The sequence below is a fragment of the Moschus berezovskii genome, chromosome 11 (assembly GCF_049115385.1).
Source record: "Moschus berezovskii isolate FMDL1 chromosome 11, NW_MosBer_1.0, whole genome shotgun sequence".
In the NCBI taxonomy this organism is placed as follows: Eukaryota; Metazoa; Chordata; class Mammalia; order Artiodactyla; family Moschidae; genus Moschus; species Moschus berezovskii.
The window spans coordinates 97958114-97986028 of record NC_142470.1 but is presented as its reverse complement, the minus strand read 5'-3'; the positions used below and the strand labels follow the sequence as shown (position 1 = coordinate 97986028).

At 49.7% G+C, this 27915-nt stretch overlaps 1 protein-coding gene across 7 annotated transcripts in view; it reads right to left on the bottom strand.

The window, feature by feature from the left end:
* TET3 (tet methylcytosine dioxygenase 3) overlaps positions 1-27915 on the bottom strand; it is a 112103-nt gene that overhangs the window by 80918 nt on the left and 3270 nt on the right. For 3 of the 7 annotated variants that reach the window (XM_055401122.2, XM_055401120.2, XM_055401121.2), the window contains one exon: positions 13446-13502. In XM_055401122.2, the coding sequence (XP_055257097.2) occupies positions 13446-13502 (57 nt within the window). Of the gene's footprint in view, positions 1-13445; positions 13503-13815; positions 14349-14433; positions 15581-18438; positions 24103-27915 lie in introns of those variants that run through there. The other 4 variants (XM_055401125.2, XM_055401123.2, XM_055401124.2 and 1 more) reach the window with 4 other exon arrangements.

Below are 27915 nucleotides of genomic sequence, written 5' to 3'. Positions count from 1 at the left end.
GGCAGGCGCGCAGAGCAATGCTCCTGCCTTCTCAAACTCATGGGTGTACCCTGGGGTCCACTGTTCCTGGGGGATTTAAATGAATTAGCAGAAAGAAGAGTCAGAGAAAGGGTTTCTATCTCCTCTGCCACCTGAACATCGAAGGGGAGGGTGAGCACAGACCACAGGCTGAATGAGAACCATTCACTGCTGTAGTCAATGCAGCTCCGTGACACACTGAACCAGATGCATGCCAGTACAGAGTGGTTGGGAAGCGGCTCAGAGCCCACCTCTAATTGCTATTTCTTTTACATGCATGAGCCAAGCTGATTCCCTCCCCCACTTTCTTTTTTCTGCCAAGAGGGAGAAATCTCAACTTCTGCTTAAAAGCAGCAGGGACTCTCTGTCTTTATGTCTGTAGGACCCAAGCCCCAGGGATAGGGAGGTCCCTCATTCATGGGCCCTGGTGGGTCCAGCCTTCCCAGGCAGCAGCGATCAGGGACCTGCAGTTATGGGAAGACTGGCTGGGGAGCGAGGCAAAGTGGCTTGCACTGGACAGCTCCACCAAGGAAAGGTGACTTCCATTTCCCAATCATAAGTAAAAGTTTAAAATGAAAACATGATCAGGAGGAGTAGCACATTGATAGGAATAAACTTCACCCAGAAATCCTGGGGGTGGATGGGGAGGAGAGTGTCATAGACTCTGGAGAAATAGAAGAAAGACACCACATTTGAGAAAGGAGACCAGCCACACAGACGCGGAGCCAGTATCACCAGTGAGTGGTCTTACAAACTCTGTGTTCAGCGTTGAAGAATTCTCACCCCCAGTGAGCAGTTAAGTTTGTTCTATGCTGTCTGCAGGTATCTGGGAACCACGAAGGCAGCTCTGTTATTTAGTGCTAATGAGGGTTAATGAGCAGTGGGCTGTCAGTACCAGGGTTAATTATGAGGTGTGGGTTCAGAGGGTTCCTCCCTGCTATCAGTCTGTGGGAAAATGGCCCAAGACCTTCTTTTTATGTGGGGACAGAGCAGGTACCCCATCTCTTGCTATCCACCTCACAGCTATCAGGGCTGCTTTAGATTCTGCTCCTCACACTGGCCTAGGTTGTCACACTCTGAGGAGGTGAAGCTCATTGTCTCTGTCATCAATTTGATTTCACAGCATTTACTAAAAGGATTTACTGCATGCCAGGCTCTGTGCCAGGTACTAGGGAACAAAATTGAGTGAGATGAGCACCTCATCACTAGCAACTCATACCAGGCACTAAAGCATCGCTGCACTGCACAGACAGTGCACGCAGGGAGTGAGGAAACAAGCGGATGTTTGGCCATCACAAAGCAGCTGACAAAAACCAGAGCACTTCTAATATACCTGTGGTAACAGGCCAGAAAGTGCAATGGCAACAGCAGCAGCAGAAGCTACTGCTGTATCCAAAGAATAAGCTTAATAAGAAGCGTGTAAGACTTATCTGAAGAAAACGTTAAAAAAACTTTGACGGACACACAAAAAGACTACAATAAATAGATACACTTCCTATTCCCTGGATGGGAAGGCTTAACATAAAACTGTCCGTTCTCCTCCAAATAATCTATAAATTTCATGTGTTCCCAAATGAAAAATCCCAACATTTTCCACGGAACTTGACAAATTGTTTATAAGCCTATTTGGAAAAGGAAATTATTTGGCAAAAGAAAAGCCAAAGAAACATTTGGGGAAAAAATGAATTTCTGTTTTTGTTTAAACCAAATCGTTGTATAAAAACTGCAATAATTAAAACAACGAAATATCGACACAGTATCAGAAGAGAGGCCCTAAAATGTTGGCCCACGAATATACGGGTGTTTATAAAGTACTTACTGTAGAATTACACATCATTTGGAAAACTATAAATATTCAATAAACAGATTGCAGATAACAGACTTTCTATTGGGGAAAATTCAATCTCTATCTTATACCATATATAAAAATAAATCTCAGCTTAAAGAGATATAAATATGTAAAATAAAACTATACAAACTTGGATGCCAAAATACTGATGAATTCCGACTGTACAAAAATCAAATTCCATTTGACAGACACAATGAAAGAAAACTGAGAGGCCAAATTGTTTTTCAAAATGTAAGAGGCTAATACTGATAATACATGAATAACTTTAAAGGATCAATAAAAAGGCAATCGAGGGACTTCCCTGGTGGCCCAGTGGCTAGGACTCCGAGCTCCCAACAGGGAATTAGATCCCACATGCCACCACTAAGACCCAGCACAGCCATGTAAATACATAAATAAAAATGAATGAGTTAGTTAAAAAAAAAATCTAAAGTAAAAGCGGGTACTGTACATAACAGGTAATTTACAGAATAAATACAAAATGGTTAACATTTAAAACATTCTCAGGAATTCCCTGGCAGTCCAATGGTTAGGTCTCAGTACTTTTCACTGCAGTGGCCTGGGTTCAAATCCCAGTCAGGGAACTAAGATCCCATAAGCCATACACTGCAGCCTAAATAAATAAATGAAACATTCTCAAGCTCACTAATAAACTAACTGTTAGACCCTTTTTTCACTTACCAATTTGCCAAAAATTAAAACTGATAATTTGTCACTCAGTGCTAGGAGGAGAATATATTTGATAGATATTATCAAATTACCTGTTGGAGGGTAATTTGGTGATGTCAGTTAAAACTTCATTTATATGATACTGTCCTATACAAATACTTGAACAAATAACCCCAAAGTATATGTACAAATATGTAAACTACTAACATCATTTATAATTACAAGAAATCGGAACTACAAATGTCCACCAAAAGGAAACAATTCATTACAATAAACCCATAAAATCAAAGACTCCACAGCCATTTAAAAGGTTAAGATAAGTGTACTAACATGGAAAGATGGCCTCAGCATATTATGAGCAAATAAAAATGACCCCATATGCATAACTGATTCACTTTGCTGTACATCAGAAATTAACATCACATTTTAAATCAACTATACTCTAATAAAAAATTTAAAACAAAACTAATGTTTGTTATAAACATTATTTAAAACATTTGTTTTAAACATTTGATTTTAAAATCATTTTTTCATTTAAAAAAGACAACATTACCCCCAAAAAATGTATGGTACAAACACATTATTGCAGGAAAGGCAATAAGTTCATGTGCTCATTTTGGAGTCATGTACTCATTTTCAATTGCTAATAGAGATTATACTGGGATGGAAAAGATGTAGGGATTTTCAGTTTCTGATTTATATACTTAGACATTATTTTATTTCTTTAAATGGGCATGTATTATTTTATTTAAAGTTCAAAAATTTCTTTTCCATTTGGGAATAAAGCAAAAAGTAGTAATATTGCCACTGGTGTCTAGGTTGAACTTGAAGTTCATCCCTTCTCTGTCCCCTGCCCAAACCCTCCCCCTGGCCTTGACTGTTCTCTAGGGAGTCAAGACAAAGGGTGAGAAACTCTATGGACCAAGGCACTGCACTGTCTCCCCTTAGTGTAACCCCCAGGCCCAGTCCTCTGCTGGCTTGAACAAGTTTAGGCTGGGTACAGAGGCCTCCCCGCATCACATCAGGCCCTGCTAGTCTCAGAAAGGGGAGAATCTACTGTCCCAGCGGGGACCATTATTGTCGGCACCGAGTTCTAAGGGGGCACACGGAAATGGACTTTCAGTGGACTACTGCAGGAGACAGATGCCCACCCTGTTTCTCCAACACTATGGATGCTTCACGTGTCTTCCACTGTCCTCTCCATCGCAGGACATTATTCACAGCCTCGGGGACACCAGCCGGGCCATCGTTTCTAAAGGTGCATGAAAGAAGCAGGAGCAAGGCTTGAAGCTGCAGCCTAAGCCACTCAGCTAGGCCATGAGCTCTGGGTCAAACATTTCTCTCTCGCGCCTCTCAGCTTCTAGCTTTATTTTCTCTGGTGCTAATGTGTGAGGTTTTTCTAAATACTACTGAAACTCCCATTTGGGTTTAGGATAGGCTCTGGTCCTAGCAATTCAAACTGATACTGCTTGCTGCTGCTCTTATTAGGTTTAAAAACAAAGTTTTCCACAGGTTCTGTCTAATAAGCTGATAAACTATTACTAGTTCCCTTCCCAGGGGTTTGGAGACAAGTAAGCAAGCGCTGCATTGTCCAGTCTTGCCATTTTCCCACATACAGGGATTCTTTGCTAGGCCCATGTTAGAAGGAAGGTAGTCAGACTACATTGGGACTTGCTATTTTCCCACGGGATAAGCCATCAGCACCTCCCCAAGAACGCCAGCAGGCATAAAACAGCAAAACCTGGAGAATGAGGCCACAGTGCAACTTAGAGAAAAGGTCATATTTTAAAATGTATTTGTGATCAAAGAAGAAAAAAGCAGAAGACAGAAAAAATAGTGTCCTAAGGATCCAACTGAGACTCTAGAAAAAGCACATACCAAATAAACCTAAGAAAAACACAATTAATAAAGACTAAAGTAGAAAGTAACACTTCAGAAACTAGAAGGCACAACTGGCAAATCTGTCTTCTTTTACATTACAGAAAACTGGCAGAGCTAAGAAGGAAACGAGAAAAGATGAATATGCAACATCAGAAATTAAGAAAATGAAAAAAGTCACAGCTACTGAGGAAACTGAAAAGCAATAACTATATACGGATCTTAGGAATAAACCTGAAAAATTGATCTCATGGAGAAGACAAAGTAAACGTACCAACGGCCACAGAGGCAAAGAACTCTGAAAGCTGCAAAGACCCAGCCTTCAAAAAGCAGTTTCATCAGATCTGTTTTCCAAAAAATGACTGTTTAAACTGTTTCAGAGCATAAAGAAAGAATAAAAGTTTCACACTGCATTATATGAAGTTATCATTACTCTAATACCAATATCTGACAATGAAAACACAAAATGAAAATTATAGGTCGATCTCATTCACAAATATAGATCCCAAACTCCCACATTAATAAATCAAAACAGCATGTTTAAAAAAAAATTCCCCATTTCTAATTATGGTATATTCAAGGAATGCAAAGACAGTTCAGTATTAAAAACTGTATTAACTTACTTCACTTTATCAGTAGGTGAAGGAGAAATATCTTTTATCTTCAAACCATGTTGAAAATATATCCCTGGGGTGGGGGGTAGGGGTGGAATATCCCTGACCTCGATTCCAGTTCCACCCCATTATGAAACATTGGCCCTTGGTCATACTACTGTTCCGAACTTCAGTTTTCTTATCTGAAAGGTGGAGCTACCACCTGCCTTGGAGCGGTAATGAGAATTACAAGAGAGAGAGAACTATGAAAACTTCGCCCCATGACACACACACACACAGTAACTGCTCAACAGATAAACTGCAGTTAGTTATCATGTAGGGGAAAATAGGTTACAATACAGCATGACTCTTTTTGTAAACAACACAGAACAAGCGTAGTGTGCATACAGTCAAGGGCATAGGAATACTCCAGTTAAAGGTGATTAACCAGGTTGTGAATTATGGACAAATTCCTTCCCTTCTATTTACTTCTATTTTTTAATGTTTCCAAAGAACATGTAGCATCTGTGTAATCAAAAGAACGAATAAAAGCCCTAAAATGTTATAGACTATTGGGTTTAGCCAAGATTGAGGACTGGCAAGCCTAAAGGCCAAGGTGGGAAAGGAAGTAAATGGGAGACAGAGGAACATTGGGGAGGAGCTTGCAGGGCTCCTCTGCCCTGCACCCTATCACCACAAAACCTGCTCCATTTCAGGAACACCCACACAGGCATGGAAAGGTGCTCCTGACAGGACAAGCTGAAGCCACTGCACACTCTTACACTAAGCACAGCCTCACCTGCTTTGCCCAAATACCAGAGAAGTACTGAGCAGTGGCAGTGAGGTGAGGGTACTCATTTTTCGGTTCAGGTGCTGGTCACACAGCTGTACTTACTTTGTAAAAACTCACCAGCTGTACACAGGATGTGCTTTTGTGTATGCTACACTTCAATAAAAAGTTTTTTCAAATTTAAAGCTGAGAGGAGAACACTTAGTTTCTGTCATCAGCTACAGAACTACCTTCTTGAGTTCTGGCTTTAATATGAACTTATAGGTCAGTTTCATGGAAAGGAACATTCCACCCAGTATTTTGTCTGACATGTCTCACTGTCTTAATAGAGTCTGGAAACAGTCTCAGTAAAATTATCAATAGATGAGAAAAAAAAAATTCCAGGGCAACCCAAGGATATAGGAGACACAGGGAAAGCCAAATCAAATGAGGGCCGCAGCTCTCAAGCCTGAGCACACATTTAAGTCACCTGGAGAGCTCTGAAAAATGCTGGTGCCTGGGCTCCACCCCAGACCAGTTACTTCAGATTCTCAGGGGCTGAGGCCTTGACACCAATAATGTCTTTTTTAAAGGCTCCATAGAGATTCTAATATGCAATAAACAAGCTGGACCAGAGGGCCCAGCCACTGAGGCAAGTTGAAGCCTGGCCCCTGCCCATCCTTGTGGAGGCCTTGGGAAGGGGAGCAAGCGTTTAGGGCTGAAGTGCCCTGCCATCCACCCAGGTCTTTTTCCATATCCGGCTTCCCTAGACCTCAGCAGAGCTCCAGTGAGGAGGGATGCCCCCCACATGAAGGAAGCAGCCTCTGGAAAGTAAGAGGGAGGGCTTCCCAGGGACTGGGACACAGAATCCTGGGCTCTGGCTCCCAGCTGGGTATTCAGACTGTTCCGGACCACTTGTCAATACAGTCCCAAGACATACACCACTCCAACCACACAACCCCAGAACTAAGCCCTAACTACTACCCAGGGTCCAAATGACACCACTGGGAACCCACAGCTGGAAAACAGGAAACCGAGAAGAAATAACAGTGGGGAAAAGGGCCACAGGGCAGAGGTCAGCACACAGCTCAGTCATCAGGTAGGACCTGGCTCAGGGACAAGCGGTAGGGCCAGTAAAAGAGGATGCTATGAGACACAGCTGCTAAGAGGCTCAAACACTCGCCTCCAGGGCCCCCACGCCCACCCATCCTGCATCCACTCCACCAAATTATGTGACAGGAACCTACAGGTGTGACTCCAACAGATGGCTCTCTTGGCCTGGCAGTCCCAGAGCATTTTCGCAAGCTCCTAGATAATTGCAACACAAGGAGGCCTTTGCCCATATTCTGAAAAGCAGCGTTCTCGGAGGTCCTCTGTTAGTCTACAGGGATAAGCTCAGAGGACGAGGGGTGAGAGGGAGGATGGGCTGAGACCATGAAGAGCATGTTTGGATGGAGAGCAGAGGGAGAAGAGAAAGGCATCTGCAGTGCTGGGAAACAGGGTGGGGATCTCTCAGGCACAGCCTCCAACACTCCACTGAAAATCCATTTCTGTATTCCCCCATTGGAATTGCACGCAACAATGATCCCAACTGGGAAGGCACAGTCTCCCCTCTCTGGGTCCAGCAGGGCAGCATCCTCTTCACCCAGTCTGAACTTGTTCAAGCCAACAGAGAAACGAGATAACCCAGGGGTCGCGCTCCAGGGAGAAGGTGCAGCAAAGGGAGTCTGTCTGGGGATTCAGATGAGCCTATCAGCCTGTATCCCTTTCAGGGTTTCTGCCTGTCCGGAGTTACTAGCATCCCGGGTTCTTCCACCTTCTGTAGAGTGGCCAGCAGTAATAAGAGGTAGAACCTTCCCCCTAATGCATGGGAAGGTGGCCTGGCAGCAAACAGCTCCTACTGGAAACTCCATCTGTTTAGCAGGGCTGGTAACCAAGACTCGCAAGCTAAAAGAGCAGACTCCCGGGGAAGAGGGCATTGGGAGTGGTGTGGATGCTGCAGAGGCAAAGCAGGAAAACTCAGTCAAGTGGGCCAGGAGCTTAGGAGCTCACTGTCAGGGACAAGCTGAAAACCTTTCAGTGTCTTTGTTTCCCTTGCAAAGTCCATGAGGTTCGGATTACACATGGAAAATGCTTGGAGGTGGGACTGAGAAATCCAATTACTTAAGCACCAAGGGCACAAGAGTTCCAGGTCATTGAGGTAACCAGGATTTGCTTAGGCCCTAATCTCGCTGTCCTTGGAATGTCTGCCTCCTAAGGAATATTTCTGTGGCATGACAATATTACACCTTAGACCCTCCCCCACCCTCCTCTAGGATGAGGCAGCTGGCATAGAAAGCAACTAATATTTTAACTTTTTTCTGTAATCTTCAGCATCTTAAATGAAAAGGTCAAAGATCTTAAGCAGAAAAAAGAAAGGAAAAAAAAAACTTTGCAGAGTGTGGGGAGCTAAGGGGGTGACATAAAGTAGGAGGGAGCTTCCTGAACTCAAACTATCAAAAATATTAGGAGACTCATCCTTAGAGAAATCAGGGCAGAGGCTGTAACCAGCCCTCAGAGCAAAGGGGCTGAACCTCTATGTGATCAAGAGCTACCAAATGGAAGAAGCTCAGAAGTCAAGGTACCCTGCCAGGGCAATAGAGCCTTAGTGTCTGGCAGGGCCCAAGTCTATTCTGGCAACTATAGGGGCCTGACCTCAACCTTAACTGTACACGCACACGCACACATGCACACGCGCACACACACACACAGAGTCCCGCCAATCCACCATCAGAACTGAGACTTGCAGAGATAAAAGGACAGACGGGAGGCATCCTTATCTACAGAGGCTATGATCCAAATAAAATCTTTTGAGGTACTCCAAGAGAATTCTGGGGTAGCAAGATCTCTACTCTTCCAAGTAGTGGCTCTGTCCCCACGATGGAGCGTACAGGAGACAGGGGTTAAAAAAAAGACCCTCTGCTCTTCCAGAAGCAAAGCTCTAAAGTAGTGCTGTTCAGGGAATGGCCCATAAACGTCATCACCAGTTCATCACAACATCGACGCAGGAACCAAGAGGAAGCCTTTCGAAAGCAGCACAGGGAGGTGAACTTCCTGCTCCATCCCTGGGTGCATTTGCCAGACCACCTTGTCCAATGGCTCACAGAGTGATCTTGACGGTGCTGAATCCCTGAAGGGAGCTATGCCGACTCTTCATACAGTAGGAGCTGTTTGGGCTGCAATATTTTGGAAATTAGGAAAACTGACCCTCAAACTCATTAGTTTGAGAACAACCCCTTCATTTTACAGAGAAGACTAAAGTGGGGGACTGCCAAATGGCTAATGATGGAACCCAAGAACAGGAGAGGTGGGATCAGAGAGGAAAAGTAACTGGACGACTGCACCTCTCACCCTCCTCGTCCCAGTCAGCGGTCTCATGGGAGCTCCTAAAGCAGTAAGGGCTGCTTACTGCTTCGAATGATAGAAGACAATTTGGGGTTCAAGGTAAACAGCCCCAGCACAGTATTTCCTTCCAGCTTTTCTTGAATCTCAAACCCAACGCAGCTAAAGCCAACATCTTCCTTTAAGAATTAAGTGACCGTCCCAGCTGGTCCATTTCTTGACCCCACCACCCTAATCTGTAATCGCCAGAACCCAGAAACGCCAACTTATTGAAAACACAGTTGGTGTGTTGATTGTTCCTTCAAAGTCCCCTGAGGCCCACTGAGTCCTGATGACAGGAGATGTAAAGAATCAGGGCTGGTGGGGGGCGAGAGGCTTCCTGTCATGTGCAAGTTCACAACCCCAAACACAAAGATCAAAAGCGTTTACCGCATTAGGAAAAAAAAAAACTGCCAGAGCCGGTTTCCCCAGTCAGCGTTACAGTTTTAGGCGATTCAGTCAATGTCTCCTGCTTCCACTGATATTGGGAATGTCACATCATAATGACTTCTCTTATTTTTCAGGACCTAGTGCTACACAGAACATGGTAAACGGTAAATCCAGAAAGACAACGGGAGAAAGAAACAGAGATAAGGTGAATGGGGACAGGGTCACAGTTCTGGAAAGCATGATAATCTGTAGATTGTAATTGTCTCTGCCACCCCATCTCGATTTGCCCAAAGCCTTCCTCAACTAATCTCTAAGGAAGCTCTCTCCTTAGAAGCTACAGACAGCCTTGTAACAAGGGGAGTCCTCAGCTGACTGCCAGATGCCCGAGGACGAGAGAAAATGAGGGCAAAAACCCAGGAGGTCAGGGTGGGAAAGACAAGAGGCCCCAAAACTAAGCCAAAACAAGGCCCCTCCCTATACTGCCTGCCCCCATCCCCAGCCAGCCAAACCATTTGCTACAGCCTCAGGGGCATGGGAGGGGACCTGGCAACACCACAATAACCATTTCTAATAGAAATGTCCATCTGCAGCTGAAGGGAACCCAGCACCTAGGCCCCTCCTCAGCCAGCGCAGCCAGGGGGCTAAGGAGCCATCACAGTGGTCTTACAGGCAGCTCCAGGGGCAGGAAGGCTCTCCTTTGGACTCACACACCTATCTCTACTGCAAAGGTTCCCCCCTCTCCCACAACATTCAAAAATGGCTGGGGTCACCAAGGAGATGGATCTGAGCTCTGGGACTCTAATACTGCACTTGTTATGCACGGGGAAGCCCTCTCTTGCATCCTCAAACTCAACTCTGAAATCCCCTTGGTTGGTTCCTCTCCTTGCCTAGCTTGATATGCCCACCTGCTTCCATATCTGTCCAACTTCACTACCACTTGTAAACAATACCTCAGAGGTAAAAGAGTTCCCGCTGGACCCTCACAAAGGGCTGGAGAGTGGGAAGAGCAGGCAACAAAGAACTAGGAGGAGTTCCCCACGGTGTGTGGAAAGTTGAGGATCACAGATCCTTGACAAAAGGAGCAGTGGTCCAAGGGAGAGACAGAAGGCAGAGATCCTGGGCACAGTCCCAAAATAGTTTCTACACATCCTCAGCCAATCAAGCGTTCCCATGGGGCAGAGCGTGGAAGCAGCGTGGGAAGCCCAAGAGCCTGGAGATTGCGGCTCTGGGCATTCACTCTTGTTCAGGCTGCCAAGAGGCAGGAGGTGACAGCAGCTAGCTCAACTTTATGCCTGTGCTGGGCACGACACACACCCTGTATCATGGATATTCTTGAAACCCTGTCAGGACTTGGCACCTGCTGCTGCTGCTGCTAAGTCACTTCAGTCGTGTCCGACTCTGTGTGACCCCATAGACGGAAGCCCACCAGGCTCCCCCATCCCTGGGATTCTCCAGGCAAGAACACTGGAGTGGGTTGCCATGATGTGCACATTCCCACTGGCTGCTGGATATTCTTCACCCAGGGAGCTTACTCATCCTGGGCCCCTCCCATGGGCACCCCCAAACCGGGAGACCCCCTTTGCCCTGTGTCCCAGAGTCTTTGACTGCTCTGACGAGTTCACACACCACACACGTCTTCCTAAACCACCACCTTCTGACAGAAGAGGATCTCACAAAACCGCTCTACCAGGGTATGTGGAACACCACACTAAACTATGTGAGAGAGCCATGTGGGGGTGGGGGGGAGGTGGCACCAGGAGCAGAGGGCTCCGATCTGAGTGCTTGCTGGCAGTGCCCAGGCTGGGCCAAGAGGAAGCTAGGACTTTCCAACAGACAACTCAGAGCTTTAAAACCACCACCGGTTCAGGCCCCACGCTGAGAAGGGGGAAGGAGGAAGACACGGGTGAAGGGCACTCTCTCCTCTCCCAGGCAGCCCTGCTCCATGCCCACAACACTCAGGACGGAGACACTAGGCTGGGAGACCCCAGCAGGATGGCAGGGAGGAATGGAGAACACACTTGGAAAAAGCTGAAGAGAAGCCATCGCTAGGCAGGAGGGGGTGCTTTCCGGAGTAAACAAACCTGCCAGCAGTCCCTCCTCTCAGCAGAAAGGGAAGCTCTGGCAGACAAGGCCAAAGACACAGAGAAGGGAGGGAGCTGCCCGCTCCTTGGGCCCATCTGTCCTAGTCCCCTTGTCCTGCTTTCCCTAGAGTGGGGGGTAGAGCAGGTGCACAATCTCCGCGTCCACAGCCCTCAACAGCTCACAGGTGTCTATAGCAGTGGGCAGCTAGAGGTGCAAGTGGCGGTGGAACCTGTGGGCTCTGCTCTGGAGGAAGGGCATGCAGTGAGCTCACAGCTCTCTCCTCCCCACCCGCAGCAAGGCCAGCATCAGCTGCCTCTGCTTGCCTCAGGGGCCTGCCACGGTCCAGTCCCAGGCGGTCGCCCACCACTCGCAGCCTCACCAAGGCTCGCCCAACTCTCCAGGGCAGCCAGTGCCGGCTGGCTCTTCTCCTTCCCCCAGAAGAAAATCTCTTGCCCTCCCTCAGGCACTTCCTTGCTGTAAGTTCCTCTGGGAGGAGGCCAGGGAACCACCCTGGCTCCTGATCCACCTCACGGCCTCACCAAGGAACCCCGGAACCCCCTGGGAAAGCAGAGGCCCTCCCTGCCAGTGTCCCGCCCAGGCAGTGAGGGTGGCACTTTCAGCACCTCCAGGGAGCTTCCCACAGTTTTCCCAGGAAGTCAGAGGAGGATTTCCCAGGAGGAAAATCTAAGAGCATCTGGGGACAAGAGCAGCTTGCCCACCTGCTACCCAAGCAACCAGATTCTCCCAGCTCCTCACAGGCTCCAGGGGCTAAAGGGGAAGACAGAGCTGAAGCAGGGGCAGGAAAGGGTTCTGCTCTCCTCGGAGAAGTCCCATCCAGTCCTGCCTCCCACCTGTCCCTACACTCTTTCCCCAGCCTCTCTCTGCTCTTGACCTCAGAGGCAGCCACTCTGAGCTGCCTTGTGCTCTGTTTTCTTCACTCTGGGCCAGCAGAAGATACTGCTGAGTAATCCCAAACTCACAGCAGATCCCCAGCCCTGAAAACAGGGCAAAGCCCAAGGAAACCTACTGATCCTGGCCTTTGCCAACCGGGGAAGAACATCTGTGTTTCCTCATAATGGCTTATATTCCAGACTCTGCCCTGCCCCAAATACCCCAGCCCTGGCCTGGAGACAACCACATGGAGAAGCTCAACGACCCTTGCCGCTTCCCACGCACCTGGTAACATTCCCTTCCGAGTCCCCCAGACACCCATCGGCACAGAGTAACAGCAGCCCACCGCCTGCAGGATTCCCAGTCATGATGTTGCATCAGCCCCCACCCTACCCAAAATATCCGCACCCCCACCACCTCCTCTCCTCTCCAGCCATCTCCATGGTGACAGCAGCATGACTAATGACACCCTATCAGCTTCAGACTCAGGAGCGCAACTCCCCCCCCCCGTCCCCCCCCCGGGGGATTTCTGCAGATTGGATGCAAACCAACAGTGCCAGGAACATTCTCAAGAGATTTCCAGAGGCAAGGGTGGGGAGTGGGTTGTGTGTCTTAAAAAAAAAAAAAAAAACAAAAACAGTTCAACCAACCCAATCCCAACTGCACCCAAACCATCCAGCTGAGAAAGCAAAAAGAATCCAAACAAAACCCACACAGGCCTGAGAATTCATTGGCCGCCTCCACCCCCGCCGCCCCTCCCCCTCAGCTGCTGCTACACACAGTGGGAGATTAAGGGATCACCAGAGGAGACCCTTTATTTTTATCCAATCCAGTCAAACACTTCACCTCTACCACACACACACACACACACACACACACAAGGTACCTTGACAGCAGCCCCTTGTCCCCACGGCCCGGCTCCTTCACCAGCCTTTATTTCCACCTGCAAAAGAAGCCGGAGAGACTGATAAGCCAGGCTGCCACCAGGAAAGCAGCAAAGTCCTTCTGCTGCACCCCCAGCACGCTGCAGGGGAAGGGGGAGAAGGGAAGGCAGGGGGCCCTGGGAAAGAAAGGATAGCAGGGACCATCTTCCTGCCTCCAGCTGCCACCCAGACGCGCGGTGGATGGACTCATTCGCCTTCAAGAGTGTTTTTGTTTTCATGTCTCCCCTAGCCACCCTCCCAAGATCCAGGAGGGCTCGGCCCCTCCTCCTGTGTCCGGTCTGGCCTCGTCCCTCCCCGCCCTGCCCGCTCTACCTCGGCCGGCCTCCTCTGGTGCATCGGCCGGCGGGCCTCCCATTATCCCCGCCGGAGCGCACGGAGGGAGGCACTGCAGAGGCGGCGGCGGCCAGCTGCCGGCTTGGCTCCCCTCCCCGCCGCCGGCGAGGCTGGTGTGGAGGGGGCGGCGCGCTCACCAGCCAATCCCCGCGGCCGGCCGGGCGGGGGCAGGGCCGCCGGGGGTGGACCTGCCCGGCCGGGAGGCGGGGGCACCGCCAAGGGTGCCGCGGAGCCGGGCTGGCTGTGGCCCAGGCCCGCCGCTGCTCCCCGGCAGGCTGGGGATCCCGGGGCACCCCCGCCTGCTTCCGAGTCGGGGACCCGAAGGTAATACCCAGAGGCATCCTCTGCATCTCCAGGGTCAAAGACTGACTGCGCTCGGGGTCGAGCAGACGCTGGCGGGATTCCCCTTCAGGCCGCTCTCTGGCCCTAGGACACCAGCAAACTGCCTCATCCCGGCAGCATCTAGGACAGTGCCAGGCACTATAATAAAAGCAACAGCCCCTGCAATTCTCCAAGGAAAAGAAAAGCCTTGGAGGAGGAACCTTTCACCCCGTTTTGCAGATGAGGAAATAAGGTCAGATAAGTGAAGTAACTTACCCAAGGTGACACAGCTAGAAAACAGCAGCTCTGGGACTCCAAGCCAGGTTGTCCAGCACTAAAGACCAGACTCTCAACCATTATGCAGTCGTCTCCTCCCCACCTCCCATCAACAGATTTCCTCTTGAAGCCAACACTGCCTGTGGCTCAAAGCCTCACCAAGTCAGACTTGCCCTCCTTTGCTCATAAACACCCACACCTCACCCTACTATCGCTCATCCCCGCGGCTTGAACATAGGCCACCCCCTCCAGACAGCACTGCCTCCACCACCATTCGCAACGTTTCCTCCTCTTTCAGAAAGGCCACGGGAGGTGGCACACCCAGACTTCAGGGCTCCCCATCCCCTGCAAAGGCGGAGGAGAGGAGGCAGCCCAGACTCTGAGCCTTTGAAGGCTGCAACGCCCAGGAGACTGAAGGAGAACAGAATGGGGAGAGGAAAGCCCTGCAGTTCCTAGGCAACCCAAGAGACATCCTGTTTCACCCCAAGCCCTCCCTGTAGCCAACACCCCAGAGTTTCCGCCTTCTAGGAGGGGAACCGTCATATGGACTCTGGTACTCATGCATCTGGGTCAGTTCCTGGCTCCGCTATCCAGCTGCAGAACCTTGGTGGTGGTACCTTATCTCTCTTAGCCTATCTGCAGTTCTAGTTTATAGATCAGTATTGCTCATGAGCAATAGCAGCTACCTCACACAGTTATGAGGAGCCTGAAAAAATGCCTCACGGTGCCTGCCACACTGAAGGCACTCCTAACTACCACACGTCGTTTCTGAGAGAGCTCACCGTGTGCTGCTTCGGTCTCACAGATGTGGCTTGCAGGACGAGTCAGGATGTGTGAGAGCGTTCGGCGTCGTGCTCTGCTACCAACTCCACCACATTGGCCCAATTATGCCCATCCCTGAAGCTCCAAGGGGGCACTCAGAATGGGACAAGCTGTCCTAGGAGAGACAGCAAAGCTGGCCTCTGCTGAGGAGACTCCAGGAGGCACCAGGGACCACACCTGCCTCACCTCTGGGGACAAAGGGCAGCCCTCCTGGGCTCCTCCCTAGGGCAGGGAGGAAGACAGGTGACAAAGCAGGCCAAGGGGCACCGTCCTGAGCTGTGTGCTTCTGCTCCCCTTAGCTCTGACCTTGGCCAGGCCAAGCGAGGTCCCCTCCTTTATCCTGGCCCCCAAAACCCCTGCCCCACCCACCCACTGCACACAGTCTGCTGCTGGATAAGAGCAACTAACGCTGCTTGGATAATAACGATCAATACTGTTGCTGCTACGGCTGCCACAGTTTATCAAGCCCCTGCGATGTACCAGGCCCTGTGCCAGCACACCGTGGGAGCACCTCATTTGACTTACTCCACACACAACCTTGTGGGGAAATGGGCTTAGAGATGTTAAGTTACTTGCCCGTCAACACACAGCTGGTTAGTGGTTAGCAGAATTCCAAGCCAGGCATATCTCCTTCCAGTTCTTTAAGCCCTCTCTCCCAGCCTACCTCAGGGAAAAGCAAAGAGGGATGGGGTCACTTGAACCACACTACTTCCCTTTAAGCTATGGGTCTGAGAATAGTAATATTTTCATGCCTTAGAGACTTGGCAATGCTGCTCCTTGCCTAGGTTCCCCTGCTTCTCCCCCACCTGCAAGCTAATATGGTACAAGGCTTAATCCAAATGTCACCTCCCACTGCTGCCTTCCCAGCTCATCTAGCCCCCATGAGCTTCACCCTACTCCTCCCGGGGCCTCTTCTAGAGCAGTCACACCAAGTACAGTTATTTATTTACATGGCCGTCTCTCCCACGTGGGCAGGGGCCCTATCTTCCCCACACTAGACTCTGCACAGAGCTGGAATGTGCTGAGCTGAGTTTCTACACAAGGAGGGTAGAAGGGCAGGGCGCTGGGCACTGAGATGCAGAAGCCACTCTCCAGGTTGTTCTGTTCTCTGAGGTCCCCAGAGATCAGAGGAACACTTGCTTTCCTGGGAGGAGAGGACCTGCCACCTAGCCAAGACCCAGCCTTGTTCAGCCAGCACGCGTTTTCCTCACAAAGCTGCAAGCCACCCTGACTCTCTCCTTGAACCCCCCCCCCCAGTGCTAACTAAATCCCACCCCAACTGCAGGTCGCAGCCCACTCCCTGGCAGCCTGCAGACACAGTAGCTGAGCCCATGGTCCCCAAGGCAGTGCACCTGCAATCACCTCTACCCCACTCTGGCCTCCTGCCTGTTCTGAAGCACCTGGAATGCTAGGGCTCCAAGGAGTCACAGAGGCTCATACCAGGACCACCCTGCCTCCGGCAGGGACACTCTCCACACTTCACACCTGCCCCCCTCTCCTCTCTATCGGCCCCTCTTTCCGTATTTGGGGCTTCACAGTGACCAACTCAAAGGTAACTGTGACCCCTCTCATAGGGGCTGAAGATCTCTCCCCACTTTCCATCATGACCCCTAGACCCCACTGCACTCCCAGCAGGAGAAATGGAGTCACAGCCCTCTCCACTAGGGAAGAGGTGAATGGATTAACTCATTCTCAGAACCCATTAAATACCCCAACACAGAGAACCTCAGAAATACAGATCCTCACAGGCCAGAACCCACACAGATACATAAAGACTAAGAAATGGGGATGCATCCAGACACAGATTTGGGGGGCTTTATGCCTGGAGAATCCCAGGGACGGGGGAGCCTGGTTGGCTGCCGTCTATGGGGTCGCACAGAGTCAGACACAACTGAAGTGACTTAGCAGCAGCAGCAGCATAGGAGGATCAACCAAGCAGCAACCCCATGCCAAGCCCCATAACCGAAGCGTGATGTATAGTATCTTATTTACCCCTCAAAACAAACCAATGACGTAGGAACTATTAATGCCCATTTTACAGATGGAGAAATTGGGAGACTGAGTTGGGCCCGCATCACTCCCTCACTGGCAGCAACACAGGTGGTTTTATCAACCTACCTCTTCTAGAGTTGGCAGGGGGTAGACAGACGACTTCTCTTCCCTTGCCATGGCTGTGTCCTGAACAAGGTCACTCCCCACAGGGCTTTACTTCAAAGCTCAGTTCAAGCCCCACTTCCTCCAGGAAGCCTTCTCAGGTTACCCGAGTCCTCTGCCAGCTGACAACACTTCCAGTGTTTCTCATTTGACACTTGGTACTGCTATTTGTCTGTGTATCCTGCCTCTCCAAGCAGAATGGCTAGAGTCGTGCCTCTTCAAAGCCCTAGGTTTTGGTTTTTTTTTTTTCTTTGCCCAGCATTCCACACACTGAAGGCACTTGGAATCCAATGTGGGGGAAGTCTGTGACCTTCCCTTCCCTCTCCACTGCACAAAGGATCCTGCCAAAGACACCCAACACCCCCTCCACCTTCAGAGACTATGTTTGAAGTCACTGGTGTCCACGCATCAATTTCCACCCAAGTAATTGCAGCCCATCACACACATCATCCCCTATATTTGAAACTCTTTACGGTTGTCATGGGAACTGCCTTTGCCTTCATTCACTGATCAGGCCTCACAATTAGCTCTGGCAGCGGAAGTCTGTGTCAACGGCAATCGCGGGGAGGAGAAAGCCAAGGAGGTGGAAGAACAGCAAGAAGGGAAGAAAAGGTGCTCCTCCTTGGAGATGCAGGAGAACCAGACTGAACTCGGGCACCCAGTGATGTCAGAGGGAAAACACAGCCAGCCAGCAACTCTACCTGCACACTTCCATGCCAACAAACAGAATGCACCCAGACCCCCCAGGCCGAGAGGCAGCAGTTGTGGTTCTGCCCACAACCCCCACATGCTGTGCTAAATGCTTGTAAGAAGATCTTATATTCTGTGAACTTTGTCAGGGTCTCCCCACTCCATATTCAACAGTTTTGGACCATCAAATGTCCCACGAGCCAAGCTAATAACTGGGATGACAGCATAACAGAAACTCAATTGGTTATTGAGAAGGTGAGGCAGGAATACTGAGGTTTAGAAGCCTGGGGACAGCCCCAGGGGAAGCCTTCTAAGAGTAATTAACACAAAGCGTCTTACCTTCCACCTTGAAGATCCACGAACACCCTCAGCTGTTGCCCTGCGGTCTGTCCATGTCCTTTCACACCTCTGCCACCAGTCTCGAGCATTTGAGTAGCATCTCTGTACAACTCAGCTTCCGGGGAGATGCCTCCCTCCTCCTGGAAGCCCCACCTCATCCTTCACGTATCACTCTGCTGAAACTCAAAGCAGGTCCCTTTCCTTCCATGATGGGCTCTCCTGGCCTAACAGTGACTGAGACTGCTCTCTGCCCTCAGGGCATCCCTCCCTTGAAGCCCTACCAGACTGCTCTGTAATTATTTGTTGCCACGCTTGTCTCCCTGCCCAGACTGTGAGCTCATTAAGGACAGAGTAAATGCTGCCTCCCCTTTACCGCCAACTCGGGCTCAGCGCAGCGCCTCACAGCAGCCAGTCCCCAAGTGAGATGTGCAGAAGGAGGCTGGGCAGGCAACTTGCAGGTCAAAGCAGGTGACACCCTGCCTCCAGAAACTGAAGTGACACCAGTGCCGTCCCCCGGCACAGGGGACACAGGATATCCAGGGACTGAGGAAAATTCCAGGAAGGCGCCTCTCCTCCATATCCTTCCAGCACCATCTCTTCTCCTCTCACTGGCTCTCCGTGCCCCACCCCATCCTGCACTGTCAACCGTCCAGACTGGACCCAGCCTCACCATGAGAAGATGCCATTCTCTCTCTCCTCAAGGGTTCCAGGATCATTCCCAGCATCAACCAGGGAACCAGGGCACCCAGAGCTTACCCTTAAAGAGCAGAGCAGTCAATCAAAAGACTGGGACTCCCCTGGCAGTCCAGTAGTTAAGACTCTGTGCTTCCAATGAAAGGGGTACAGGTTCCACCCCTGGTCTGGGAACTAAGATCCCACATGCCATGCAGCACAGCCAAAAAATTAAAATAAAATAATTTAAAAAACCAAAATGAGACCAAAGAGAGCCACTCAGTGTCCTTCCCACAAGAAAGACTCAGAAGGGAACAGACTCTAGTCTGGTACATTGTCACTTATTTTTGACCCAGCATCTCCACACCCCTTCCTGAAGACTCCTCTGGCAGTAATTAAATGGGGTGGGGGACTAGAGGGTACATGCCTTCTGACAAATGGGCCCAAATGAGTCTACCTAATGCAACTCCCTTTTCACTCGGAGCATCAAGAATTGCTCTGTACCAGGAGAGGCACACCATTCTGTCCACGGACGCCCTGGCTGGCTGTGGGGAGGTGGGCATAGTGGAGTTGGAATGCATACAGGTCAGAACCAGCAGTTCAGGAACAGAGCTTGTGTGCCCTGAAGCAAGTGAGCAACCCCCCAGTGGTCACCGGAGGCCTGGCCAGTTACCCCACTCTGAGTACTGACTTTTATTTTCCCCTCCCTCAGTGACTAATAAGAACTCAGGTTATCAGATTTCGCAGGCAAATGACAGGAGACAAGGCCACAGAGGGGTGTGTCCACCCCAGGGGTGCCAGCAGGCTGGGCCCTGCACAGACAACTCAGGCTGAGGCCTAAAGCCCCCCTAGAGGGCTCTCCCAGTCCAAGGGCAGCAGGGCTCAAGGTAGACAAAGGAGTCCGATTCCTTTCCAGCACCTCCTGTCCTGCTGAGCATGCTGCCCTCAATCCACAAGGGAGCGGTAAAGAAGGGATGGAGGAGGGGAATCAGCGACAACTCCTGAGACCCCCACCCCCCCCAGAGCGGTCTTTCAACTCACCCAGTCACCACACCGCCTCCTCCAGAAGGAGAGGCCCAAGGCAGAGAGGTAACTGCTGACTCAGGGTGGGGTCCGTGCCAGAGCAAGTACACTCAGACAAGGTTCTCCAGGGCTGCTGGGCACGAGTGAGGGTGGGAGAGTGTCTTTGAATAGGGAGCCACCCCTCATTCCTATTGTATTTCCCCACAGCAGATAATTTAAACATGGCTCAAGCCTTCAATCAGAAGCAGTAAGCTTTGCTTTGGGTTAGAACCCAAGAAAGCACTGCCCCTGGGAACAGGGACCCTAACCCAACTTCCTTATCCCTCTCACCACTTACCTTGGGGGGCGGACAAGGACCCTAACCCAAAAAACCCTCCCAAGAATAGCCAACCAGAACAGCTACTTCCCCAACCCAGAAACAGGCTTCAGTGAGGGTTTAGAGACCATGGAGGGAAACTACATGTCCAGTAGAATTACCCACACAGATAAAATACATATATATATATATATATATATATACACACATACATATAACACACAAGCCACTTGAAAGGCAGCCAGTGTGACCGAGTTACTGAATTTCATGTTAATTAAATTCAATTTTTGTAGCCACACATGACTAAAGGCGTCCATATCAGACAGCTCGCATAGAGCATACTTCTTAAATTTGGGATGTCATAAACACTCCTGAGAATTTTCTGAAAACCACGAACCTCTCCCCTGAGAAAAAACACCCTTGCACATTCATACGCTCGGCTGAAATTTTCAGAAAGTTCACAGACCATATTCTCACCCAGCTCTGAGATTAGGTCTAGAGATCGACCAAAAACTTCATGGCCGAAGAACAATGTTTTATCTGCAATGTCGTTGTCTAAGGAATATGCTACACTACATAGTTTCAGCAAGAGACCACCACATGAGGAAGCCCCCACCTGATAGAGGGCATCTTCAAACATCCCAGCCTCTACAAAGACCCACGCAGGCACAGGACTGGTTCTTCCGTCTTGGAACAGCTATAAATGTTAGACAACTCTTTTCTTCAAACATGTACTCAGTCTACCTACTTATAATTGCTATGCTCTAATAAAAGTTCTGCACATTCCCCGACACGAAGGAACCAACTCCCTCTTCCACACAGGACTCATCTTAGCCTGAGTTCCCCTACTTACTCATTTCCAAGCTGAACAACCATCTTTTTCAGTTGTTTGCATGTGACCACTTTGACAGAGCTCCTAGAGACAGGCTTTCAACACACCTTTTACAGTTTCAGCTCTTCCTACCTGCTGGGAAGCCAGGGATCCTTTCTTGTACATTTCTCTCTCTTTTAAAAATCTGTGCAGGACTTTGGACTTAAATTCCATTAGTCTTGCTGAATCCCACTGCTGCAGACTGCCCCAATCTCCTTCACCCGCGTTCTACCATTCAACTCCAAAATCGCATCACCGCTGCTACTGCCACTACCACACACCTCCCACTGATCATACCTGCTCGAACCTACATCCGAGGGAGAGGGCGCGCATCTCTTCTGCTCCTAAGCCTCCAGGCCCCTCCACGAAACCCAGAGTTCTATGGATGTGCTCCTGCTGTTCACAACTACCAACAGCTACTACTCCCTCATGGGGCTCCCACGTCCCAAGTCAGGCTGCTGAGCAGCAAACATCTTGAGAGCCCTTTCCCAACTGTGCTCAAAACACACACATATACACACTCATACACACACACACAAGTTCTTAAAGGGGTTACTGATAACTCATAAGACTAGACTGAAATGGACTCCAGAAAAACAAGAATAAGCATGGAGTAAATCTCAAGATGTTCTTGTCTCCCTGGCCTACAGGGTGAAAAAATAGGTTGGGTCATCCTCCTTACTCTTGTCGGCAATGGGAGTGTGTTCAAGACTTATTCCTGTCCCCTTTTGCATGCCTCACCTCCTTCTCCACTCACAGAAGGGCCACAGACCAGCTCCTCAAACTCTCAAGGACATACAAATCACCTGGGAATGTGATTACAGTGCAGGTTCTCATTCAGTAAGTCTGATGTAAGGTCTGAGATTCTGCGTTTCTAACAAGCTCCCAGGTGATGCTGATTCTGCCAGTCCACTGATCAGCAAGGTGGAAACATGGTTGTAATCCATTCAGGTCCCCTAAGATTCAGGTGAGCAATGTGCGGTCCAAGTGAGTGCCCATCAAATCAGCTCTCATCTGAGTCAGAGGAGTTCCACTCTAACTACACATTAGCATACCTGGGGAGTGCCAGCCCAATTGGAGCCCTCCCCAGAACAATCAAACTACTGACAGAATCCCTTGGAGTGGGATCCAGGCGATCCCAGCATGGAATCCCTGCTCAAATTGGTTGGTTAAAATTCTGAACAGGGTAATTATACCTGTGTCCTCTTCAGAATGCTGCTGCTGCTGCTAAGTCACTTCAGTCGTGTCCAACTCTGTGCGACCCCATAGACGGCAGCCCACCAGGCTTCCCCGTCCCTGGGATTCTCCAGGCAAGAACACTGGAGTGGGTTGCCATTTCCTTCTCCAATGCATGAAAGTGAAAGTGAAGTTGCTCAGTCGTGTCCGACTCTTCACGACCCCATGGACTGCAGCCGACCAGGCTCCTCCGTCCATGGGATTTTCCAGGCAAGAGTACTGGAGTGGGTTGCCGTTGCCTTCTCTGCCTCTTCAGAATGACTTTAAATAAAAAACTGGCCCTCTGATCCATGACGCTGGAAGGAAACACTATCATTTATTTGCAGAAATCCAGGCCCACTGGTTTGACTTGAGGTGCTTTGGAGAGAACCACAGGGATCCCAGAGCCCACCGTTTGTCTTTCTAAATCTCATGAACCACCTTTTAAAAAATCTGCTCTAGGACTTCCCTGGTGGTCCAGAGGTTAAGAGTCTGCCTGCCAATGCAGGGGACAGGGGTTTGATCCCTGATCTGGGAAGATTCCGTATGCCACAGAGCAACTAAGCCCATGCAACACAACTACTAAGCCCACAGGCCCTAGAGCCCGTGCTGCACAACAAAAAAGCCACTGCAATCAGAAGCCCATGCATCGCGACTGGAGACGAGCGCCCACCCACCAGTAGAGAAGAGCCCGCATGCAGCAACAAAGACCCAGCACAGCCATCAGTGAAAAATAACTGATTTAGAAATCTGCTCTAGGATGGTCAAAAACTGACAACAGTTTACAATTTCCAGCATATCTTTGAAAAACTGAACTTTCTACCTGTCTCTGGTCTTCTGGCTCTCTCTCAATCATCATCTAATTCCACAACGATGGTGTGTAGTAGGGAGCTGATGGCTCAGATTCAGGTAGGGTAGCTGGCTCTCCCTCCCTAAACACACATGCCATGGTTTATACTTTCCCCAGTTTATACTCCCTGACACAACAGGCACCTACAGGCTTTTATCTGTCACCAGTTCTGCTCCAAAGCTGTAAGACCACCCCTTCCTTCTATGTTCTTACTGGGGACATAGAAAAGATTTTTATTGCCTTGAGCATCTTCCACCACCTCAGCACATTCTGGCCTCTCTGGACTCTCTAATATTCTTCTTGAAGGGTCAGACTACCCTTGACTCGCACCCCCTTTCCATGTAAAAAGCATGATCTTTCACCATCTGCACTCACTAGACAGCTGCCCAAGCAGCCACACAGATGGTTCAGCTCTTAGCCCCCACCACCTTCCTCCTTAGGGCCCCATTTAGGACTGCTGAGTCAGCATTTTCTTTTTAAAAAGCAATCCTATCCCTCCAGCTAACTTCCCTTTTAGAGTCTGTAGCCATGGGGTTTAAAACTGTTTACATCTGAAAAACAATTTTCAAAAGTCTATGGTCAACATCTCTCCTTGCCCAGGCTTCTCCCTGGATTCACAAATGCTGAGATGGGCTCCCTATCTCTAAAGAGTCTCATCACTTCTACTTTACCAATCAGTTCTCCCTTTGCTGGTGAGAACCGCTACTCTCCTGATAGCATCCCCCACCCCACCCCACCCACAGCCCATCTTCAGGAAAACAGAACCACTAGCAGGTGAGGCAAGAATCGGTCAGGTGTTCCGATATTGTTGAGAGATCCCAAATCCCAAAGTATCTTTTCTCAACACAGGCATTGAGCTTTGTTTCAGCCACGAAATCCACTTGGCCGAGGGCTAGACACACCATATATATTTCTATTTCTCACTCACGCTTCTAACCTTATGTATACATACTTCCAGGAAGTTTTTTTTACAAGGAGTTTTTATCCTACCATCTTTATCAAACCTTCACTTCCCTCACCCATGTGCAACTTTTCGGTCAGGCCCTCCCTGGGCCACACCGGCTCCTTGCTCCTGGATGTCCAGCCTCTGGGAGGCTGGCAAACTTCTCCCTCCTCTTGCCTGGCCCCACAGTTCTATGAGTAAGCTGGGATGTCTTGAAATAAACATTTAATAAACAATTACAGCTCAGAGACTAACATACATAATTTTTATGCATAAAGATTAATTCTCTTCTAGATGTTCTAGGAATGTTTTGTCACCATGCACTGATTACCTACCATGTACCAGATATTCTGAGTATTTCATCTCAATTAATCCTCACAATAAAGGGTTACCCTATCTGACATGTGAGGGAAAAACAAAAAAAAAACCAATGCTCAAGAGAATAAGCAGCACAGCACTTACTTTGGGCTCCGCATCTCCACACTCACCAAATCCTACTTTCCTAATCAGCCACCTTCACTGGGCTACAAGCCACCACTCAGGTAAAAAAGCATGTGGAAATCAAACAGCCTCTGACGTCAGCCTAGAATCTAAATCCTTCCTGGAACTAGGAAGGAAGACCACAGCTGCAGAAACGAACTCCTTCAGGTGTGTTACCTCTCTTTAGCGCCCAGAGGAGTAAGTAGTCACTTACCTCCGCAGTGGATGGGAACAGGCCTGGGAGTCGCCTCTAGGATTAAAATATGGAATGTCTCTGACTAGAGGGGCTCTGTAGCACCACCTACCCACACCTACCCAAAAAAGTGAGGAGCAGGGAAGGAGACAAGAAAATCAAGATAATATTCCCCTTCTTACAGGAAGACACAAAGCAGCTGTCAGCAGACAGCTCTGCGGAAGTCCCAAAGGAAGCTGGAGGACGTGGAGACAGGATGGACCTGAGGAAAGGATGCCCAAAGAGGAGACACTGAGAAGCATGGATGCAAGGAGAGGGCCTGATCCCCAGGAGGCGCCTGGGATGCTCTGTCTTGTCCCACCTGAAGAGCAGGGGCTAAGATCTAAAGTTCTGTTCCGAAGGGATAGGTTTCCTCCTTTCCTAACCTCCCAAATCCTGGGACATGTCCCCTCTTTTACATGGCTGCTCGGATCTGGTGGTGAAGGTCCCAGCAGTCCCCTAGGGGCTGTAAACGCCGGGCTGGTTCCCTGAGCTCTCACTCAGGAACAGCCTAGAGTGCCTGTCAGCTCTGCCAGCGATACATTTGTCAAATGCAGTGTTGCCTGGACAGTGATTCCCACGCTCTTAGCCTTCACAGGCCAATTAAAAAAAAAATCATGGTGAGAGACACTAGTTACCATTCCATATTTTGCCAAGTAAAGACTCTTTTTTAGGGAAAAAAAAAAAAAAGATCTACTTTCTACCAACACTTCCATTCCATAAAAGAAAGTATATTTTCAATCATCAAAAAGTAGAAAGTACCTATCCCTAAAACAAAGTTCTGCTCTTTAAGTCAAACAAAGTTAAGTTTAGGACAAAGCTCACTCCATTGTCCCCTTCCCATGTTTTCTGCAGAAATCCAGAGAACTTGTCATGGGGCCGCACTGGTCCACAGATCAGCACTGGTCCACAGTGATCAGAGGGTGGATCACTGGTCCACCCTCTGTCTAGGGGGAACCACAGGACACCAGCTGCGTTTTCCCCAATCCTGGGGGCCTTGAGAGCCAGCCGGCCATGGCCAGGTCCACAGGGACATAGACATCCAGGGGCTAGACTCTTAGCCTCAGCCAAGCCAGATTCCTCCTCTCTTAACCGCGACCACTGGCAACCCAGGGCAGTAGTTTACACACCAGGATGACAGGCCCCTGACTACGCTCCCGGCCCCTTTCACTCAGGTGCACCTCCTTGTTGCCAAAAGAAGAACTTAAACACAGTTCACAAGAGCCACGCATTCTAGGAACATCCAGCCCAGAAAGCTCATCCCCCAGGGTTTGAGAGGAACGGAGTGAGAGCAAGGCAGAAAAGAAGGAGATAAACCCTAGAAGGAAGCAAGCAAAGGAACTAAGCTTACAAAGTAAACAGAGCATGTCCTCCTGATACCGAAACAAGAGCTCTCATGCCAGGAGCGAAGCCTACCCCTGGTCCCACCCCCCTTTCAGAAATGACCCACAGGGCACTGGGCCAGCAGGATACCAACTCCCCCATAAACAGCAGCAACATAAAGGGGCTGCACACAGTCTCCCAGGCAGGGTGGGGAGCTACAGATGTGATCCAGATGTCTGCTTTAACCTTAGACTGGGGAAACAGGGCACCCATCCGCCGTCCCTGGACCGTGATATGCAGCTTCCACAGGGAGCAGACAAGAGAAGGAGAGAAGGGGCAGAAACATCCCAGCAATGGAACTTTCCTGACCAAAACACTTGGATCTGTCTTCCCAGCCACAAGACCACGGCCCCACCAAACTGGCGGCACAGCTCCGACAGTCAGCGGTCAGGGAAATCCCAAGTGCAAGGCGCCAGCCCATCGAAGCCACAGGTGCCCCGGCTCCCAGAAGCACAGCGGTTTCCAGGCCAGCTGGAAAGGGCTTCAAAGGCCAAGAAGCACAGCCCCTCCACATCCCCAGGGAGAAGACAGACTCAGAGAGCGGACCTGAGTCGTCTGAGCCCTTGGACAAATCAGGGGCAAAGTGGGGAAGCCCCAAGGACAGCGCAGGCCTCGGTCTCTGTCCAGCGCGAGTCCTGCTGCCTGAAGCGACCTCGGCCGCTACACCGCTCCTCCTAAGCTGCTTCACTTCACTCGTCCCTACTTCTGCCAACTCTCCGCTGTTACGGCAACCCACCACCAGCATGCAAAGGAAAGACGGCCAGTGCAGTGCCACTGCCTCTCCTCTCCCTTCTCTGTTCTCATTCCAACCCCTCCTCCCCTCCCTTGCCCTCCCAACTCCCAGTTAAGGGAGTACTCCTTCCTGGGGTTGACAGGATCTCAAACACACATCATTCATTCATTTAGCATCTGAGGGCTTCCTACACACCAAGGAACTGAGCAAGGTCCTAAGAACACAAGGCATAAAAAGTCCTTGACCTCAAGAAGTACTGTCTAGCAGGGGAACTCAAACCATGGGTTTCTCATTAAATTCCCAAACACTTTAGGTACCATCCCCAAAAGGATGGCACCCAAAAAAAGATTTAGGAAAAGAAACATCCCACTCCATCAGGGCAGCATAAGATCATCCTGTCACTCCAAATTTTTCCTTCCAAACCTCAGCTTCCAATCCTTACCTGACACCATCACTGCCATACCACCCAAGCATTAGCATGACCTTGAAATATATCCAAGGCTTCAAGCAGACAAAAATAACTTCTAAAGATAAAGCTGGATACCACTGTCCCATGTCAAATGCAAACATCCGGGATGAGAGTGCTAGCTCAAAGCCCTGGGCAACCTGGTTACCCTCCCACCAATTGTAAGCGCGGTAAGCCAGCCCGAACCAGCTTACAAAGACAGCTAATGCTCCTATTCACAGCCCCACTCAAAGTTGGACCAGGAGGATCAAAACGGGAGAATGCGCTTAACGGTCTTCAGCAAGACTTGTGTG